This window comes from Trichomonas vaginalis, chromosome V (genome assembly GCF_026262505.1).
Source record: "Trichomonas vaginalis G3 chromosome V, whole genome shotgun sequence".
Taxonomy (NCBI): Eukaryota; Parabasalia; order Trichomonadida; family Trichomonadidae; genus Trichomonas; species Trichomonas vaginalis.
In genome coordinates, this window is record NC_067207.1 from 3944515 (window position 1) to 3963457 (window position 18943).

The 18943-nt window shown below is 35.0% G+C and overlaps 11 protein-coding genes and 1 pseudogene across 12 annotated transcripts, besides 6 other annotated features; 4 read left to right on the forward strand and 8 right to left on the reverse strand.

Annotated features, from left to right (window-relative positions):
- Positions 1-257: 257 nt before the first annotated feature.
- TVAGG3_0274600 (inositol-3-phosphate synthase protein) lies at positions 258-1826 on the forward strand (the record flags this gene model as incomplete). The annotated part of the gene is made up of 1 exon (XM_001318734.2): positions 278-1813. The coding sequence occupies one exon, from the start codon at positions 278-280 to the stop codon at positions 1811-1813; it is 1536 nt and encodes a 511-aa protein (XP_001318769.1).
- Positions 1827-2207: 381 nt separating this feature from the next.
- Positions 2208-3500, reverse strand: TVAGG3_0274610 (trichohyalin-plectin-homology domain family; the record flags this gene model as incomplete). Its single annotated transcript, XM_001318735.2, has 1 exon — positions 2235-3500. The coding sequence occupies one exon, from the start codon at positions 3498-3500 to the stop codon at positions 2235-2237; it is 1266 nt and encodes a 421-aa protein (XP_001318770.1).
- Positions 3501-3658: 158 nt separating this feature from the next.
- Positions 3659-5095, reverse strand: TVAGG3_0274620 (glycosyl transferase; the record flags this gene model as incomplete). Its single annotated transcript, XM_001318736.2, has 1 exon — positions 4082-5095. One exon carries the CDS (start codon positions 5093-5095, stop codon positions 4082-4084), a length of 1014 nt encoding a protein of 337 aa, XP_001318771.1.
- A 123-nt stretch (positions 5096-5218) lies between these two features.
- TVAGG3_0274630 (spectrin binding) lies at positions 5219-6732 on the forward strand (the record flags this gene model as incomplete). The annotated part of the gene is made up of 1 exon (XM_001318737.1): positions 5219-6310. The coding sequence occupies one exon, from the start codon at positions 5219-5221 to the stop codon at positions 6308-6310; it is 1092 nt and encodes a 363-aa protein (XP_001318772.1).
- A 1051-nt stretch (positions 6733-7783) lies between these two features.
- Positions 7784-8727: a mobile genetic element.
- A 279-nt stretch (positions 8728-9006) lies between these two features.
- Positions 9007-9034: a terminal%2Cinverted (terminal inverted repeat of MuDR-4N1_TV transposon ID:TVAGG3_0274650).
- Positions 9007-9654: a mobile genetic element.
- Positions 9621-9654: a terminal%2Cinverted (terminal inverted repeat of MuDR-4N1_TV transposon ID:TVAGG3_0274650).
- Positions 9655-11573: 1919 nt separating this feature from the next.
- Positions 11574-11779: a terminal%2Cinverted (terminal inverted repeat of Maverick-1A transposon ID:TVAGG3_0274660).
- Positions 11574-18943: part of a mobile genetic element that runs on past the window's edge.
- On the reverse strand, positions 11780-12106 carry TVAGG3_0274670 (uncharacterized protein; the record flags this gene model as incomplete). Its single annotated transcript, XM_001318739.1, has 1 exon — positions 11780-12106. The coding sequence occupies one exon, from the start codon at positions 12104-12106 to the stop codon at positions 11780-11782; it is 327 nt and encodes a 108-aa protein (XP_001318774.1).
- On the reverse strand, positions 12546-12758 carry TVAGG3_0274680 (kinase C-related family; the record flags this gene model as incomplete). The annotated part of the gene is made up of 1 exon (XM_051228671.1): positions 12546-12758. One exon carries the CDS (start codon positions 12756-12758, stop codon positions 12546-12548), a length of 213 nt encoding a protein of 70 aa, XP_051098401.1.
- Positions 13171-13801, reverse strand: TVAGG3_0274690 (uncharacterized protein; the record flags this gene model as incomplete). The annotated part of the gene is made up of 1 exon (XM_051228672.1): positions 13171-13801. A coding segment is annotated over one exon (631 nt), but the record flags the coding sequence as incomplete, so codon positions are not given.
- TVAGG3_0274700 lies at positions 15091-15349 on the forward strand (annotated as a pseudogene). Its single transcript has one exon. A coding segment is annotated over exon 1 (259 nt).
- On the forward strand, positions 15374-16181 carry TVAGG3_0274710 (uncharacterized protein; the record flags this gene model as incomplete). The annotated part of the gene is made up of 1 exon (XM_051228673.1): positions 15374-16181. A coding segment is annotated over one exon (808 nt), but the record flags the coding sequence as incomplete, so codon positions are not given.
- On the reverse strand, positions 16313-16507 carry TVAGG3_0274720 (organellar and viral DNA polymerase type B; the record flags this gene model as incomplete). The annotated part of the gene is made up of 1 exon (XM_001299196.2): positions 16313-16507. A coding segment is annotated over one exon (195 nt), but the record flags the coding sequence as incomplete, so codon positions are not given.
- On the reverse strand, positions 16511-16888 carry TVAGG3_0274730 (organellar and viral DNA polymerase type B; the record flags this gene model as incomplete). Its single annotated transcript, XM_051228674.1, has 1 exon — positions 16511-16888. A coding segment is annotated over one exon (378 nt), but the record flags the coding sequence as incomplete, so codon positions are not given.
- Positions 17949-18937, reverse strand: TVAGG3_0274740 (organellar and viral DNA polymerase type B; the record flags this gene model as incomplete). Its single annotated transcript, XM_001291193.2, has 1 exon — positions 17949-18937. A coding segment is annotated over one exon (989 nt), but the record flags the coding sequence as incomplete, so codon positions are not given.

Genomic DNA, 18943 nt, shown 5'->3' on the forward strand with positions numbered 1-18943 from the left:
TTGAGATAACTATGAAAAAGTGGAATAGCAAAAACAACATTTATATTAAATCTTGGCAGTCTTTCATTATATAGTAATTTATTCATACAATCAAAAAATTAGTTTTCCTCCATCAATCCGACATACAACAATACTTTCACTAAAAAGGTGTTTTGTCCATTCTTGTGCGATTAAAAAAATTAATGTGAGCGGAATGAGCGGAAAACCGCAAATCTGCTTTGAAAAAATTGAGTAAGAACAACGATTTTGAAAACTGTTGATTACTTCACTTTTAACAATGCTCGCTAACGAGTTCAAGGTTGACAGCTCAAATGTTGAGATCAAGGGAGAGGAAATGATTACAAAGTATGATTACCATACATCCCACGTCGTTGCCGGTCCAGAAGGCATCAAGATTGTTCCAGAGACAAAGAAATTAGAATTCAAGACAGATCTTCACGTTCCAAAGACCGGTGTTATGCTTGTCGGCTGGGGTGGCAACAACGGTACAACACTTACATCCGGCGTTCTCGCTAACAAGAAGAAACTTGTTTGGGATACAAAGCGTGGTGAGGTCAAGGCTAACTACCATGGTTCCCTTACACAGTGCGGCACAACATACCTCGGCCAAGATGAGAAGGGCACAACATACGTGGCTCCATTCAAGGCTTTACTCCCAATGGTCGATCCAGATAATCTTGTTATCGGTGGTTGGGATATTAACGATATGGATATCTACCATGCTGCTAAGCGTGCTCTTGTCATGGAGCCAGTCATGCTCAACATGCTCAAGGACGACCTCGAGAAGATGAAACCACTTCCAGCCGTCTTCGACTTAGACTTCGTTGCTCCAAACCAGAAGGAACGTGCTAACAACGTCATCCCAGGCACAAAGTGGGAACAGCTCGAAACAGTCCGTAAGCAGATGCGCGACTTCAAGGAGCAAAACAAGCTGGAGAAGGTCATCATCCTTTGGACAGCCAACACAGAGCGTTACTGCGATGTTCAGGAAGGCGTCCACATGACACCAGAACAACTTCTTGATGCCATCAAGAACAACCACGCCGAAATCGCTCCATCCCAGATCTACGCCGTTGCCGCTATCCTCGAGCACATCCCATACATCAATGGTTCCCCACAGAACACATTCGTTCCAGGCCTTATCCAGCTTGCTGAGCGCGAGGGCGTCGCCATCATGGGTGATGACTTCAAGACAGGCCAGACAAAGTTCAAGTCCGTCATGGCTGACTTCCTCATCTCATCTGGTCTCAAGTTAACAGCTGTTGTTTCCTACAACCACCTTGGTAACAACGATGGCCTTAACCTCGATTTCGACCTTTGCTTCCGCTCCAAGCAGATCTCAAAGTCCTCCGTCATTGATGATATGGTTGGCTACAACCCAATCCTCTATCCAAACGGCGAGCACCCAGATCACGTTGTCGTCATCAAGTACGTCCCATCTGTTGGCGACTCAAAGCGTGCTCTCGATGAATACGACTCCGACATCTTCTGTGGTGGCAAGAACATCATCTCCGTCCACAACACATGCGAAGACTCCCTTCTTGCTGCTCCACTTATGCTCGACCTCATCCTCCTTATGGAACTCTTCACACGTGTCCAGCTTAAGGATGAGACAATGAAGGAATTCTCTCACATGAACTCCGTCTACTCTGTTCTTTCCTTCCTCCTCAAGGCTCCAAGAACACCAACAGGCACACCAGTCATCAACTCCCTCTTCCAGCAGCGTGCTTGCATGGAGAACATCCTCCGTGCTACACGTGGTCTCCAGCCACTTAACAACATGCACCTCGAATGGAAGATGCCAAAGCAATAAGCCTGTTCTTTTCTTGCTAACTATTTATTTATTATTTATTAATAAAGTATTCATTATTTATTATCTCCTTCCCTTTTTAATAAAGAATTTTGAAATAAATTCTTTAATTTGTTCATATAAATGTAAGTCTAAGTTTAGTAATTGAATTATAAATTATCAAAATTGAATTATAATCAACTCGATGAATTTTGATAATTTCCAGAATATTAAAAGCAAATATAGACCCAAAGATGATTTTGTTTAGAAAATAATTGCATACAAGTGATTATAAGAATGATTTAGAATATCTAATTCCTTATTGCTTCCGAAAATGAACAAATCTTATCTAAAATTTCTAAAATAGGTTAGTATTCAATGTAAATCTTGTGAAATATTAAAAAGACGTATTTATTTTTTTCTAAAATATATAATAAATTAGCATTTACCAATCATCATTATCCTTCAAGAAATAACAGCTTTGAGGCTTCAGTTCCTCTTCTCTCTCCTTTGCTTCTCTTGCCTTTCTCTCAGCAATCTGCCTTAACTGGGCCTCGCGGAGTCTCTTCATCTCCTCACGACGAGTAACTTCTTCGAAAGCGCGTTCTTCGTCGTATTTGTCGTCTTCAATAGGTGTCTTTGGTCTGTTCTTCTTCTCCTCTTCTCTCTGAGCCTTGAGCTTGAGAGAATTCTGCCAATCTTCGTTTCTTTGTTTTCTCATCTGTTGTTTTCTCTCGATTTCAGCAAGTCTCTCTGCTTCCTCACGCTCTGCAAGCTCTGAGGCTGCTGTATTAATAATACGTTCGTTCTTTGCTTTAAGTTCTAAGAATTTCTTCGATTGAATTTGGAAAATTTTTTCACGACGTTTTTCTTTCTCTTCGCGGATCTTCTGGAGATGGGCTTCACGTTCTGCCTTCTGGGCTTCGATCTGCTCCTTCTCCTTCTGAACAGCGGCTTCAATTGCGGCTTCTTCTTGTTGTTGACGTTTCTTGCGGTTAAGAAGGGATCCGTTTGTTTTCTCGAACTCTGCGAGGGCCTTCTTCTCTTCCTCCTTCTTCTTGCGGGCCTTTTCCTTCTCAGCGGCTGCTTCTTCGGCCTGGATTTTGGCTATTCTTGCAGCTTCGGCTTTTTCGATTTCCTGCTGCTCGAGAGCCTTCTGCTTATGAAGTCTGAGCTCACGCTTGTATACTTCGGCTAATTGCTTCTGTTGATCGCGCTTAGAATTGTCGTTTCTGTTTAAGAAGGCATGAGTTGCCTCGGCTTCCTCTTGTTCGACTTGAGCCCAGTGAGCATCATCTTTCATACGTGCTGCACGTGTTTGCTCCTTCATTATCAACTGTTGCTTCAGTTGCTTTTGGACGCAATCTTGTGCAATTTGAGAATGAAGTGGACGAAGTTCACCGATTTGGCCTGTAGCAATGGCGTTGGCTGCTGTTTTTGTGCAAAGACGTTCTGAACGAATCATATTTGGCATTTGTTCTTCCATAACTTTTTGCTCTTCAGATTTTGGAGCCATACTTTGCTTGACTGTATTTGTGAATGGAGAATCTTCACTCATTCTGTATGAATTTGTTAATTTTGATTTTCCTGGCTTAAATTCAAAGCCTTCGTTTGGGAAAAGATCTTCGTTTCCTAAAATATCGACGCGAGAAAATCCACTTGTAGCAATATCATCCTTTCGAGCACCGGCCGCCATTGAAGTAGTCATCATTTTTTCGAAAGTTTTCTACTAACGTATCAAAACCGTTTTTATAAAATTTCTTCAGCTGACTTGCATTTAGCTTAACAATCATAGCTATCCAATATATTATTTAAGAAATTGGCTTTAACAGGCCAACAAGGTGTAATTGAAATTTGAAATTGCAGATTCTGAATCTTTGGTAGTTTTATTGTACAATATGCGTGTATTATTCTAGTTTATGTTATTCTGATGGTGTAAGCATGCTTTCAGGCTGTTTGAAAGCAAATTAGATCCTTTGATATGGCTAAATAGCTGAAATGAAGCAGAACCTCTAACATTACATTGAGATTACATAAGCATAAGAGATAGTATATGATTTACTGCTATGCATATTGTTATTTAAGTGGATTTGAAATTAGCAGTTTCTTTGATGCGTTGATGATGAAATTGATGTGAATCATAATCTATTATTGAATAAAATTCAGTAAAATGTCCGATAAATCAATGTATTTTGGTAAAAATCAAAATATATTTTGTTAAATCATCTAAAAAGACATTAGTATTAGTTTTAAAACTTAAAATTTTAAATTTAACAAGGAAATATAATGAAATTAAACTTCAAAATCTGAAATAGGAGTATCAGCTTTGTCTTTAACTGTCCAAAGGCCAGCTCTGAAGTAAATTGCGATCTGTACGAGGTCAATAGCCATCTTTATCATACCAGAAATCTTCATTTTGCTGTCACCGATCTCATTCCATTCGACTGGAACTTCTGCGACTTCCATTTGCCTTGACTGAGCAATAACGAGTAATTCTGGGTCGAAGCACCATCTTTGTACATGCTGATTTGGAAATAGCCACCTGGCAGCCTCGCGAGTGAACAATTTGAATCCGCATTGAGTATCCTTTATTCCGTGGACTCCTGCAATTGTAATTAACATGTGGAATCCGAGACCAAGGAATTTTCGTAATGGTGTTCTGTTCGCTTTTTCTGCTCCTTCCAAATGAGCTCTTGATCCAACGACAATTGCTTCTTTATTGATAGTTGTGAGGCTTTTGATCTTCTTCTCGAGCTCTTCGAACTCATCAATCTTTGTAGCGCCGTCGGCATCGACCATTAAAATCAATTCTCCGCGAGAATGTAAACAACCGGCTTGAACAGCAGCTCCTTTGCCCATGTTCTTTGGTTGGTTGAGAAGGCGTATTTGTGGGTGCTTGAATGCATAGTTCGTAACGATTTCTGCTGTGTTATCTTTCGATCCATCATTAACAACAATGATTTCCCAGGTAAATTCTGGATTTTCACTTGCTCTACGCTCCAAATATGCAACTGTTTCATCGAGCATTGGTGTAATACGCTTTGATTCGTTGTAAGCTGGAACAACGAATGTAGTGTAAACTTCTGAGGGAGAAAATACTGTAGGAAATGGTATTTTCTCTTTTGGAGATGGAGATGGTTCAATATAATAGTTGATCTTTTCGGGATCATTAGTTGGTAAAATTGTATAGTCATAAAGTGTTTTATCTGAAACGAACCTCGAGCACAATGCATAAAGGAATGTGATAATCAGCAAAACAAATAGAATATTGCTGATTAAATTAGCAATTGGAGGAAGATCATTCATCTTGAAAAAAAAATTGACACAAAAAAATTCAATAAAAGGAAAATCTCCGTTTTCAAACTGTTTTTATTATTGATATAGAGTGAAAATATCAGATAAACTTCGAAATTGCTGTCACTTTTTCTAATGTTAAAAGCAACTTTGGACGGGATTCGGGATAGAGATATTAATGCGGTCATAAACTATATCAGTAGTGGAGCTTCAATAAATACTATCATCAAGTCATATGAAATCTCTCCTGAAGAAGATGATATTTTAAAAAATAATATTCCTTTAATTTCTTATGTTGCATTTTACGGAGCAACTGATTGCTTTAATTTTCTAGTAGATAACAGTGTAGATCTTAATATTAAAGATAAATTCAACAGATCAGTTTTACATTTCGCTGCTGCAGGCGGAAATGAAGAGCTGTTCCAGAGACTTATTGATTTAGACATAGATAGATCATGTCGTGATAACAAATCACTTGGAATTATTCACTATGCCGCTAAATATGGTCACTTTTCGATAATTTCATTGATTTGGATGTATGATATCAATAAAATGGAAGACAATGCCATAGAATTGAGGGCACAGTCAGGTATAACACCTTTGCATCTTGCGTGCGAATCAGGTAATATGGAATGTATTGATTTCTTCCTTGATAAAGGTTGTGAAATAAATTCTCAAACAACAGAAAATATGACACCTCTTCATTTTGGATGTTGTCATGCAGAAGTTATGGATTACTTGATGCAAAAAGGTGCTGATTACCACATGAGAGATATATATGGGAAAACAGCGTTCGAACTCACAATGAAAAAAGGAAATTTCGAATCTGCAAATTTCGTTATTAACAAGATGATTGAATTGGGTGAAGATTGCAAGGATATTTACTTTGCCGCTGCAAGTGGTGGTAATGTATCTGTGTTTTCTGCTTTCATTGAGAAGGGAATTGATATAAACTTTGAAAACTCAGATTGTGAAACAGCTCTTCATGTCGCCGTGAGATTTGGCAATAAGGAATTGACTCAATACATATTAGATAATGGTGCTGATCCGAATTGGGAAAATAATATAGGAGACTCTCCTCTTCACGTCGCTGCAAAAACTAAAAATCAGGAAATTGCTAAAATGCTAATTGAAAAATGTGCAGATCCAAAGCAAAAGAACAATAATGGTAAGTCTCCATTGATGATTGCAGAGTCAAATGGCTTACCTTTGGTTCCCGAAGAATAATAATATTTATATTTTTGTTTATATCGATATCTGTAAAGAACAAATGTTAATTTCCATGAATCATAACTGTTTTAGCATATATAAGTTCAAAATTTTCTGGAATTTAGAATAGTATGCAATAAAACGAAAGAGATTTCATTTAAAGTCCATAAAAATGATTGTAAATGTTTTAATTTTTAATAATCTTGGGCTAATTCTTAGTATAGCTTTAAGGGTCCACTGTAAAAATTGAAAGTCTCTCAAAATTGAGAGGCGATTTGCAAATAATCGTTATCGTCATTTTTCGAAAATCCACTTTTCCTAGTGTTCTGATTAATATTATGTGAATACAACAATGAAGCATATGTTTCAATAAGATGGTAATATATTTAGGGTTGTTAAAAATATCAAAAATTAGCGTTTTGAAGACACCATGGTGTCTTATAATTTTCCCTTCCTTATTGGCGTGTAGAAATAAATGCGCCAATAGATTGAAGAAGAAGAATTGTTTTTCTCTTAATGAACTTTAATCCTTTTGATATAAGAATATTAAAAACATTAATATAATTTCGATTTCGGAAATTAAATTTCCAAATTTTTTGTCGATTTCGGAAATAACAGGATCCCGCATCCATCAAAACACAAAACACATTTTTTGGTTCTTTCATCGTTTTAATCATAATTTATGTAATACATGATTTGGATAAATTTTACAAAAATAGAACCTATATTATATTCTTTTCAAAGATTCTTGCAAATCATCAAAAATAATTGTATTTTAAAAAACGATCAAATTATCCTTTCATTATTTTAAACTTAAATTAGTTTTTATGATTGACTAAAGCAATCATATTTATTCATCATTAAATAAACAAAAAAATAATATTTGAGAGTTATTTCAAAAAAAAACACATTGAATTTATTAATTTGTCTCAATTTCAGTATTATAAATTTTTATAATTTCAATATTTTGAAATACACTTTTTAATATTTCAATATTTATGATATTTCAATGTATTAAGTGGTCTCAAATTGAGCTTCTCAAATATAAGTTGGCATATTCAAATAATAAAATTAAATAATATTTAAAATAATAAATAAAAGTGATTGAGGTCATAGCAAAACGGCTGTTTCAGTCATTCATTCTTAAAAATCAAAAGGGTAAAAACTAAATAAAATGGGTAAAATTCAATAGTGTCTGTGCTATCGTTCAATTTGAAGGTGTCTTTTGAAACCGCAACACACATTGAATTTTTGAATAGTGTATTATGGTTTGACAGACACCAATGAAAAAAATAAAATGATATTTATTTTAAATATATAAGATCCTTATATAAAATATAAATATTTTATCGTTTTATTTTCTTGTTTTAGAAATGTTTTTTATTGAAAAATCAATAAAACTAACTCCAAAATAAAATTTTTGATTTAAAGACATTATGATGACACCAGGCAAATCTTCCAAGACACCTATCGTCGGGAATCTAACAACCCTAATATATTCTATCACTTCAAATCTCATAAAAATTGCAAAATCAGTGAGTTTTATAAGAACATGATTTTTTCGAATTTTTTCGCTTTTGGATGCGTGTTTTGAAAAATAGATATTTTCGAATTTTAATTTTATCTTAAGTATAAGTTTTATATTAGGAATTTTTTGACCTATTTCCAATCATTAATTCCAATGTTTTTCAAGGAATTTAATTGAGAAGAAATTAGGAATTTCGCTTTAATGCCATTACAAACTAATATTATGATGCATAATATATATATTTATTGAGGCTAATGCCGGGATATCTTGCATTTAAAAAAAATTCAAAGAATTGACAATTGGATAGCACAAATTTAATTCCCTGGACAAAGTATTATTGTTTATATATTCAAACCATTATCCTTAGTTTAGATATGTTGGCCAAAAATTTTTGTGTTATTTTTTGTGTTTAAGCATAAATTATGTATTTACTTATGAAAAATAAGCATTTTATTCATTATCATAAAGATATACCATAACAATTGATAAAATTTTTTTAAAAAAATGTGTATTTTAGTGGGTATTATTCTGGATAATGCCAATTTTTGCAAGATTTAATATTAACCATATCAATAGCCGACTCAATGTAAAAATTTAGATATTATTTTTTCATTAATCAAACTTTGATAAATTTTAGTATAATGAACGATTTTGTTTCGTGTATGATACAGAAATGAAAAGCTTAATTAATATCATTTTGCATTTTTTAAAGGATGTTAGAGTACATCTACATTAAAAAATCAGATTTGAACTGCGATACTGCATCAAATTGATGCACATCTGATAAGGATCTCAAAAGAGTAAAGTTAATTTTTTTGTGTTTTTTTAAGTTTTGGGCCTTAGTAAACACCATCTCGAGCAATATTTTTGGGACGACGATAGACCTTATTTGGCCTTACAGTAGACCCTTAATATCAGTTTCATTGTATTCAGAAATATCATAAAAATAGATTTATTTCATGTTTATTGGTTTTACAATTTAATTCTTAACAAGAATTAACAAAAAGATCAAAATAAGAATCGGAGTCAAAATTAAAATAATTTCAGTTTTTAAACTTAAAAATAGATCATTCTATTTATTAGATAAAATTATTTATTTAGCAATGGTAAAAAATAAAAAGACATTATGATGTAAATTACAATCACAAAAAATAAATATTAAATTAATTTTCTTCGCGTCCATTGTGAGTGCGGGACAAATTTGCCAGTGTCACTTTTCAATAACCTTAAATTATGCTTTTCTAATTTTTAAAAATAACCTTAAATTATATTTGAAGAAATTATGTCTATGATATATGTTTTATGCTAGAATCTTGAAGTTTTCATGCACTACACAAGAGCTCCAAGGTTCCAAGAGTGAATGCTCAATAGCAATTATAGAGATGTACCTTTTCAAAATGACTTTTACTGATTAAATTTAATCAATAGAAGACATTTTGAAAAGGTACCTCTACAATTAGATATACAAGAGATTCAAAGCTTCATTTCAGATAGATTTGAAACTTTGAAACTCTTGGTAGATTTTGAGTGAATGCTGACAATCATCTTTGAGAAGGTTTTCTTTAAGAAAACCTTCTCAAAGAGGTTTCTCAGGAGCCCTGAGGCTCCCTTTCGTAATGATTGGGAGCCTTGGGGCTCCTGAGACGAAGAATGGCTTCGCCGAATCTTTGATCAGCAGAGGCCAAATGAAAAGGCCTCTGCTGATGGATTCTCAGGAGCCCTGAGGCTCCCTTTCGTAATGATTGGGAGCCTTGGGGCTCCTGCAGCAGAGTATCGCTCCGCTCCATTAATTTTCTTTAAAAAAAGTGCCGTGTGACAAATTTGTCCTGTTCCCGTCCTTTGTAGAATGAATCTGACTTGGAGTATGAGTAAGAGCTCTTTGAGTATGACTTCTTTGATGAAGATGAGCTATAGCTGTACTTAGCGGAGCCAGAAGATGATGTCTTACCGTACTTTGTTCTCATGTCAGCTCCACCACGGCCGCGCTGTGAACCAGAATAATCACCATCACTGTAGCCTTCAACTTTGTCTGGCATAAGCATACCTGAACGTCTGATCCAATAGGAGATAGCTGTGATGAAGAGGCCAAAGAAGCAGAGGAAGTTGTATAAAGAAATCTTTGCTTGTCTGTATGCGTACTGGTATAATGGAGATGAGATTGCGTTAAATGTCGCTGAAACCTGTGATGCCTTTAATAAACCAAGTGAGTTATAGTAAACAGCTTTACTTAAATTACCAATTGTGTCAACTGAATAATTGTAAAGTTCGCTTACTCCTTTACCAAGTTCGTGAGCTGTTTCTTTATAGAATGTATCTTTTTCGATGAGTTTATCGACGAAGTTCGTTTTAATGGAATGTTGTACAACATGGGCATATGAGTAAGCCAAGCATAATTGAGATTCATTTTCTGGAATAGACTCATTACAATCAATAGAAATATTGACTGCTTTCATCCTTGCACGAATTGCTTCCTTATCCTCAGGTGTTAAGTGGGTATTTTCTGGTTTATTGAGTTCATCTTCAATATCTTGGAGTTTCTCGTAGATTAGTTGGATCTTGCTATCAATCATTTCATTGGAATGTATGTTTTCTGGAACGTAGTCATCTATCTGTGGCTTTACATTCTCTTCGATTTGATTATAAATCATTTGTTTTACAAATGCAGGTATGATTGTATGCATAGTATACTGGAAACCATCACTAAAAGCTGTTGAATTAAAGAATGTCTTAATTCCTGACATTAGAGAACCAATGAATGTTGCATTTTCATCAGGATCTTCTGGCCAAATAGCATCAAGAAGATTACCCTGTGGGAATGTTAATTTGTATGGTTTAACATAGATTGTCTCGTCAGCAAGTTGGAATTGAAATGGCTCAACAATTACATCTATGGCCTTTGAGCCGAATAACTCTGGCAATATTGACTTTGAGTAGTAGTTGACTGTACTTGAAAAGAACGGGAAGATTATAACAAGTGTGCAGCCAATAAGTGTGGAACATGAGCCACAGCAGAAGTAGCACCAGCCACCGCAGCAAACCTTGCAGCATGTGCATGATGCAGTACACTTTGAGCAGCATCTGTGGCCATAGAAAATCCTTGCCATCCATATAATGCCAACAAGTGAACATATGAAGGTGAAAAAGAAGAAAACTGTTATAACCCCATTGATCATTTTGCCGATATGTTCAACAGATGAGAAGTTGTACTGCTGGCAGTATCCATTCAACTTTTCTTCAGAAAAGTAGCTGTCAATAAGATCTTGTAAATCAGTGGCTAATACTGAAGTATTATCAGCGGCTTCCTGGAGCATGTCTGTATATGGTTTCGTGTAATCATCTATGTAATCATGGAGTTTATCAACTGCATTTTCTTTAACGCTATCTATCTTTTCCATCAGATCTTCAACATCTTTTCTTGAGATATTTTTGACATCTGTTGTAGTTCCTGTGTGTTTATCTTTTACCTTTTGAATTTCATTGTTTAGATCATTTAATTTTTCGAGTATATTGTCAACTGCATCGAAAAGTGTGTAGTGTTTGTATTCCGCTGGCGTTTGGTCATTAGTCCTTTTGATTGATTTGAAAATTTCTGTGACCCAGCCCGAAAGAACATTAACTGCATTATCAACGGTGCCGATAAGCTTTTTAACAATTCCTGGAACATTTTCTGTAACGGTTGTATTTAATTCTTTAATAAGTGCATTTCCGTGTTTAGTAATACATCCTCCTAATGACTTTGTGGCTTTACAAGCTAGTTAGTATACATATAATGTGTACTGAGGCACTGCGAGCCTCCTTACCCATTATATGTGAATTTGACACTTTACAAAACCATTAACGTATATTTTACAACACAAACGACAACACCAACTTAACCTTAAATATTTACAAAACCACCAACCACTTCACCTCACTAACGTTTTCACAAACGACTTCACTACTGTAAAAAATAAACGTTCTCACTTACAAAAGTATTGCAACTCCTCCCATTGCTGTGCTTCACACAATACTTCATATTCTTCAGTATCACTGCTGTCGCTCCAATCGTCAGAGTCAAAGTCACTGTCAAAATAAATGTTAGTAAGTTTTGACAAAGCTAATGAAACACGCTTACCGTTTGTATCGTATGCTTGTATAAACTTTCCATTCTTCATTCCTTCATAAACGCTCAAACTAACTTTACCCTTTCTCCCTCGTATCTGATAGAATGTATTTTCACGAGGAACGAAGAACAAATTCTTGAACTCATGACCGTTGTAGTTTGTTATCTCAATAGTTTTCGTCATTTATATAAAAATAAAATAAAAAATAAACTTAAAAATTAATGATATCACCACCCTCACACGTATGAAAACATAGCACAAAAATAAATTTAGGTGAAGTGGTGAAATCTCACCTCTTTTTTCACCCGGTTTTTCACCCTGTTGAATTCATTGCTTTATAACTCTCTTCCTTTCTCCAACTCTTCTAACTTCTTCTTAAGTTCAGCAATGTTGTCCTCATGAAGTTTAATCTTCCTTAATATACCTTCTCTATCTAATGGTTGCTTTATCTTTCTAAACTGAACTCTACCATCCTTCATAGTATGAATGTAAAAACCTTCTGGAATAGTTCCTGATTTAATGTATTCTACCAAAAACTTTTGTTTCATTGCTTCAGTGACTTTAGTCTTGTCATTTCAATCAAATAAAAATTTTAATATTAAATAAAAATAACGTTATTTTTTCAGTAAGGAAACGCAGGAGTTTTACGATTTATTTGAGGAGTAGGTTCTGGTTTAAATGTTGGAGTCGGTTTAGGAGTTGACTTTTGAACAGGAGTTTGTACTTCCATAGGTTCAGGAGTCATTGAAGGTTTTGCTTGTGAAGGTGTTGGAGTTTGTTTAACTTCAGCTACTTCAGTATTATTTACAACATTTGCTTTATTTCTTTTCAACATCATAACTGCTCCTGCTGTAGCTAGCAAACCTAGTGGGAGACCATATCTTATATAAGGACTTGACCAAATGCTATTTTTGACAGGAGCTGGTGGAACACCTAACCTTGGTGAGACTGCTCTTTGCCATTGTGCAGCTCGTAAGAAATATTCAATAGGTGCTCCATAATCGTTTGGTAAAGTTTGTTTCATAGATGGTGAAGGTTCACGAGAGCTTGATGAAGAACTCATTTATAAGCTTTAAAAATAAACGTTCATCCTTTATTCCTCACTGTCGTCCGTAGCTAAGTTATAGTCATCTAATCTTATTATGGGATGCCATTAGCACGCACCTGAATGGCAAAGCAACAATCCCTCATAAATCCAATAAGTGGCTTTGGTACATTTTCAGTTGCTAGTTCAATAGGTCCTTTAACAGACAATTTGTATGTTATTGGAGCAGTAGATGTTTGACCTTGCTGGAAGCAAAAGTCCACTTCTGTTGGAAAACCACATAAGAAATGTGTGTTGTCATAGCTATCCCATTTATGTTCCACACTACCATCATCCACCAATGACCTCATAACATCTTCATTAAATCCTATCATATCATTGTTTGTATTGCAAGCGTTCGCAACCATTTCATAAAATACAGGTCCATATGATTTTTCAGGTTCTGCAGGCATATTTCCATAAGCTCCCATGGAAAGCTGAAGATATTTAAACTTAGGGTTCTCAAAATTAACATAATAGTTGTCTTTCTTTCTAAATAGTGCCCAAATACTTTTAACATTAATAGGCGTATAAGCTGCTGTAAATGTTGCACTTGAACTATCTGTATTCTTTGAGAATGAACCGTCCATAGGAATCCAATCCAGAACTTTAACAGGAAAACATAAAGCCTCGTTTGTATAATGTTCTACAAGTTCTGTATAAATGTTAGGGTCTAAAGAGAATGACTTTGGATGAATGAAACATTCATTAAAATCCATCTTTGTTCGAAATAGTTGCTGGGTTACAGTTGTAATAGTAACTGTTCCACTAGCTTCTACTGCCTTCGTTATCATAGTGAATGGTTCATTCCATGGAACAAATTTATTTGTCGGTGGATTTGAATCTGAAGCAAATGCAACTTTAAGAGTTGGATTGAAAGCAATGATATATTTACAGATATAGATGTGCATTGTAAGGCGTCGCTACTGAACTTTACTTTAAGCTGAATGTTTCCTGCAAAAGCTGGAATAAATCGAATAGCTTCTAATGGAAGGAATCTTCTAACAGGAATTCTTAAACGAAGCTTAAAATCAAATGATTTTCCTGCTGTAATTGGACCACTAACAATTTGTCCTGTTCTGCATGTTCCCGAATGACTCCATACATCTTCATGTCGAGTCTTTGAGAAAACATCTACTTTCTTTATTTGTTCGGTAGTTTGTGAGTTTGAAGTTATATATGCTTCTTCTCTTGCGTTGTCTTGAGAATATACGATACGACCATTTGCAAGGATTTGATATCCAGCAACTGCATAGAAAGCGTCATCGAAACCAATCCAAAATCCTGGTGGGTTTGTTTTATTGGAACCTGAACCAATTTCTTTATCTACAATAAATTGACCTTCCATTTTATACGTAATGAATGTATTGTAAAGGTCCAACATATTTTCACCAGGAGGTGAGAGATTGAATGTTACCCATGTGTTATCTTTAGCAGTTCCAGGTTGTGATGGAATCTTTGCGTCAGAATATTTTCTATTAGTGTCACCAATTTGAACTGCATTGTCTATGATATCGAAATATGAGCGAATCTGATGAATATGCTCTGCTGGAGTAAATTCGTTTAACTGTTCGTTCTGCATGTATTTACTTCGGATAAAAATATCTATTTACTTCATTATTCTCACTCTTCTTCTTGGCATTCGTGGTGGAAGTTGTTTCTTGACATTTTCAATGAACTGTACATTTTCTTTTGTCTCAACTTCTTTCACTGGCGGGTCAGAATTCTTTGACTCGGTTTGTTTTTCAATGAAATTCACGAACTTTGCAATAAGCTCTTGGTTCGTTATTGAAAGTACATCTGGCTTCTTTTCTTCTGGTTCTATTGGTGGCTCAGTTTGAACAGAAGGTTTTATATGGGCTTCGCCCTCGGTGCCATGCACCTTAATACTGTCGCTCTCTGCATTTGCTAATGGAACCTTTCTTTTTCTTACGTATATTTTACCTTCTTTACTCTGACTTACGTAATAGAAAGGATGTTGTATTCCTCTTGCGTCATTTAATATAATAGACTCTCGCTCTGATTTTGACAAGCTCATTTTACATCGGTTAAAGTTTTAATTTTGTTTTTTATCTGCAGTCAAATGACTCAGACAACCCTACGGACAAGACCCAAGGGGTCATAGATGTTGAAGCATTGAAGAAAGAAATTCGCGAGCAAATTTTATCCGAACTGAAGGAACAAAAACAAGAACAAAAGCCAGAGAGACCAAAGAGAAAACTTAGTGAAAAACAACTTGCTGCATTAGCTGCTGGAAGACAAAAGAACCCAAGACTACTGGCGAAAAAGCTAGAGAAGAAGCTGAAGCAAAAGCTAAAGAAGCTGAAGCAAAGAAAGAGTAAATGGTTTATTTTTATCCGAATTAAATGTATAGACAAATACCTTTATCTGTTGCGTTCAGTAGTGAAAACCCTGACGTCAAAATAAAGGGGAACAGAGTAACGTTTAAGTTTCCAACAGACTGGATTGTGAACATAAATGAAGAGAAGTACATTGGCATAACATCTATGTATATAACACGTGCTTTCAGAAAGGTTGACTTTATACTTCAAGTCGAGATAGAAAATGACGAACAGTCTTTAAGCGCCCAAAACATTCACATATACAAATACTTTAAAGACGATACAACATTGCTACAATGTATGATTTCATTTAATGAGATGTTCGAGAAAAAGTTTAACATTGAAGTACAAACTTTACAGCCTTTACGTGAGTTTCTTGCACAACTGAAAGAAGAAGGTAGTCGGCCACAACTTATAGACTTTCATTATGAATTTAATGAAAATGAAGATGGAACACATGACTGTCAGTTTGTTATATATTCACCATTCAATGAAGTCGCTAAAGAGAAAGAAAATCCATTATGTATAAGATTTCAAATCTCTGAACCCAATGAAGACTTCAAGAATGTTTTCAATTATGATGCAATGCTTCCGAGGAAAAATGAATTTTCAAAGATTGTAACACCTGGCATTTGGGATAGAAAGCAAGCTATATTATATTCAAACTTAAGTAAGGGAGTTGAAAATGAGTTCATTGGTCATACAAGAACTTCACCACTTCCTAACCCTAAATACTATAAATTAACTGGCTTCAATCGTGAGTTTTGGATAGACATGTTCTCCACTCATGACCATAACTGCCCAGTGTTCTTACCTCCAGACCATAAGGACTGTCTCTACATTGAAGCAGAACTCTTAAACTCTACCATCGCAGTATTGTAAATGACCACATGGGCTTCGCCCTTGCCGCTAGCGGCTTATTTTTATCACGAATGACCTCATTGCTGACAAAAATAAATGACCTCAGAACTTCAACTTACGAATAAAGCTTGTTTTAGTCGTTATTGAGAAGTTAAACTTCTCTTCAAAGCAAGGTTGACATGACTTACATAAGTCAAATCCAATCTCTTGACCGTCATAAAGTGCTTTGTAAAGTTTCATTAAACTGAACTCAGAGTCTTTGTCATATGTTCCAACAGGTATGTGAATGTTCTTATCTTCATTGTAATAGCATTGTATAGCTTCAGGAAACATTTCATTTGCTGTTAAAGCAAGGACGTCTTGTTTGACACCTTTGCAACGTGCATGGAATGCAACTTCATTTAAATCGTTAGTGAGTAAGTCTATGTAGGTCTTCTTTCCACAAAATATTGACTTGTATGCTAAACTTTGTTTTCCAGGTGTTATTTCTGCGAAGTCAGAATGAAATTGACCAAGGTTCTTTCCTATAAGTTCGCGACCGTATCTCTTCTTAAACTCTGCTGCAAGCTTTGGTATGTCTTCATTGAAAATATGCATGCTATCACAGTCCTGGTAAAATATTTGAAGTCCCATATCTTCTGCAGTACAGAATACTTCGTTCATTATTCTCTTCGACATTGACAGAATATTAACACCAAGTGGACAGAAGTTAAAGTGTCTGCAAATGCTTTTCGTTAGCTTGAAAATAGTTTTATCTGAACCATCCAAACCTTCGAACTTCACTATATGGTTGTAGTTTCTGATGGCATATCTTATAGCATCTTTGTCATTTACTATGGTTATTTTTGACTCAATAGGAGGTAGAATAGTTTTGCCATAAATACTGTTCAGAATGAGCTTTATATTTTCTTGCAAAGGATTTCCTTCTTTCTTATACTTTAACCTTAACTCAAACAACTTCTTTACTTCATCTCTTATTCTAATATCTCTGTTTCCATCGTAATAGTATCCTTGCAACACTTCACATTTGACACCTTGATATTTTATGAGGTCTTGTAATGTTATATGGTCAACATACATTAAACAGCAAGTGTTTGAACTTCTGGGAACGTTAAGTTCTGGATTTAGTTCAGGGTCACAAACTATTAAAGGAAAGTGTCTATGTATGCCAATCTCGGTTATTTTTATTAAAACAAAGAAGCCAGACATAAACTTTTCACCAATGGGTTCCTTTTGGTCGTCATCGAATAAATGTCTCATGAGATACTCTGTGCTTAACATTTCTTTCTTCATAACCTTTGGAATTCCTTCTAAAGTATAAAGTCTCGCGATAGCTGAGGGATATAATGAAACAGCATCGAAGTCAGCAATGAGTTTCTTTTCGCTCTTTTGTTTAATGTTATCTGACAGCATACATCTTCCACCTTGAATGCAGCGTGAAATAAATTCTCTTGGTTTATTTGAGAGGTCATATAAATTTCCATTCGGGAAGTACACTCTGTTCTCAAACAATTTGTTAGCAATAGAACAAATACTAACGTAGTCATAAACGTTTAAATCAAATTCTTTTAATATATCATTGCGGAACTTAACAAAACCTTCTCTTAAAATTCTTACATCTTGTTTGCAATAAAATGTGCTATACTTTTCTAAGTCGAAGTGGTTTTCATCTATTCTGCAACCTTTGATGGAATCTATGTTTTTCATGAACGTATCAATATCTTTTACAAACTTACACGCTTCAGAAATGACACCAGTTCTGTTGTCATTTGCTAATAAAGAGCTTGAATAATATTGATACGGAAATACTTCCTTTTCACCACACTGCAAATGAAACATTTCAGGAAATAGTTTAAGCTTCTTATTTATAACAGTGTATGAATCTTTAATAATGATTGCTTTACCTTTATATATTCCCGTTATCTGCATTGTTCGTGAACCTTTAATGATGGGAGTTCCTTTCACTTCTGTCATGTGTCTTAAGATGAAGTTTATATCATAACTGAGGTTATGGAAATATATTAAACTCTTGTCAGGAAGTCGTTCCAAAAATTCTGTTGCACAGTTCTGACCCCAAATGCTTTCACTCACTGAACCATCTTCACTGTCATAACAAATGTTAAAGGCTTTATGAACTCCATCAGTGCTACATTCAAAGTCAGCAAAGAAAACGTGCTCAGGAATGAACTTACATTTAGCTTTATTTACTTCTTTTGACTCGGCTTTCTTCTTCAGTTGTACACAATACTTTGGAGCATATGTCAAATCTTTAAATGGTGCAAGGTTCTGTTTATATAAGTCAGTCGTATATGTGAAAAGTTCTCCATAAGAAATAGGTTCGAAATATTTGCACTCCCACAATGTTTTCATAACATCCCATAACGGTGTTGTTCTATCATAACGAACTACATATTTGTTCTCTCTCTTTGTATAAATCTTCATCTGTTTCTCAATGTTCATTCCACCACACTCCTTCAAGATTTCTATATAGTTGCGAATGAAATATGTTGTCATTGGTAATCTTTCATTTAGCATGTAGTGGTCTTCAACAAGAAGTAAGTCAATAGTTCGAACAGTTTCACATTCTTTTGGTATGTATCTCTTTATTTCATTATGTCTTGAGTCATTGAAGTAACCAATGGTAACATTAAATGCTATACCTGTTGCGTCAGAAATTTCTTGTACTTTACTTTGAGGAAAGTCTCTAACACGAATGACTTCTCTCATGTGGTC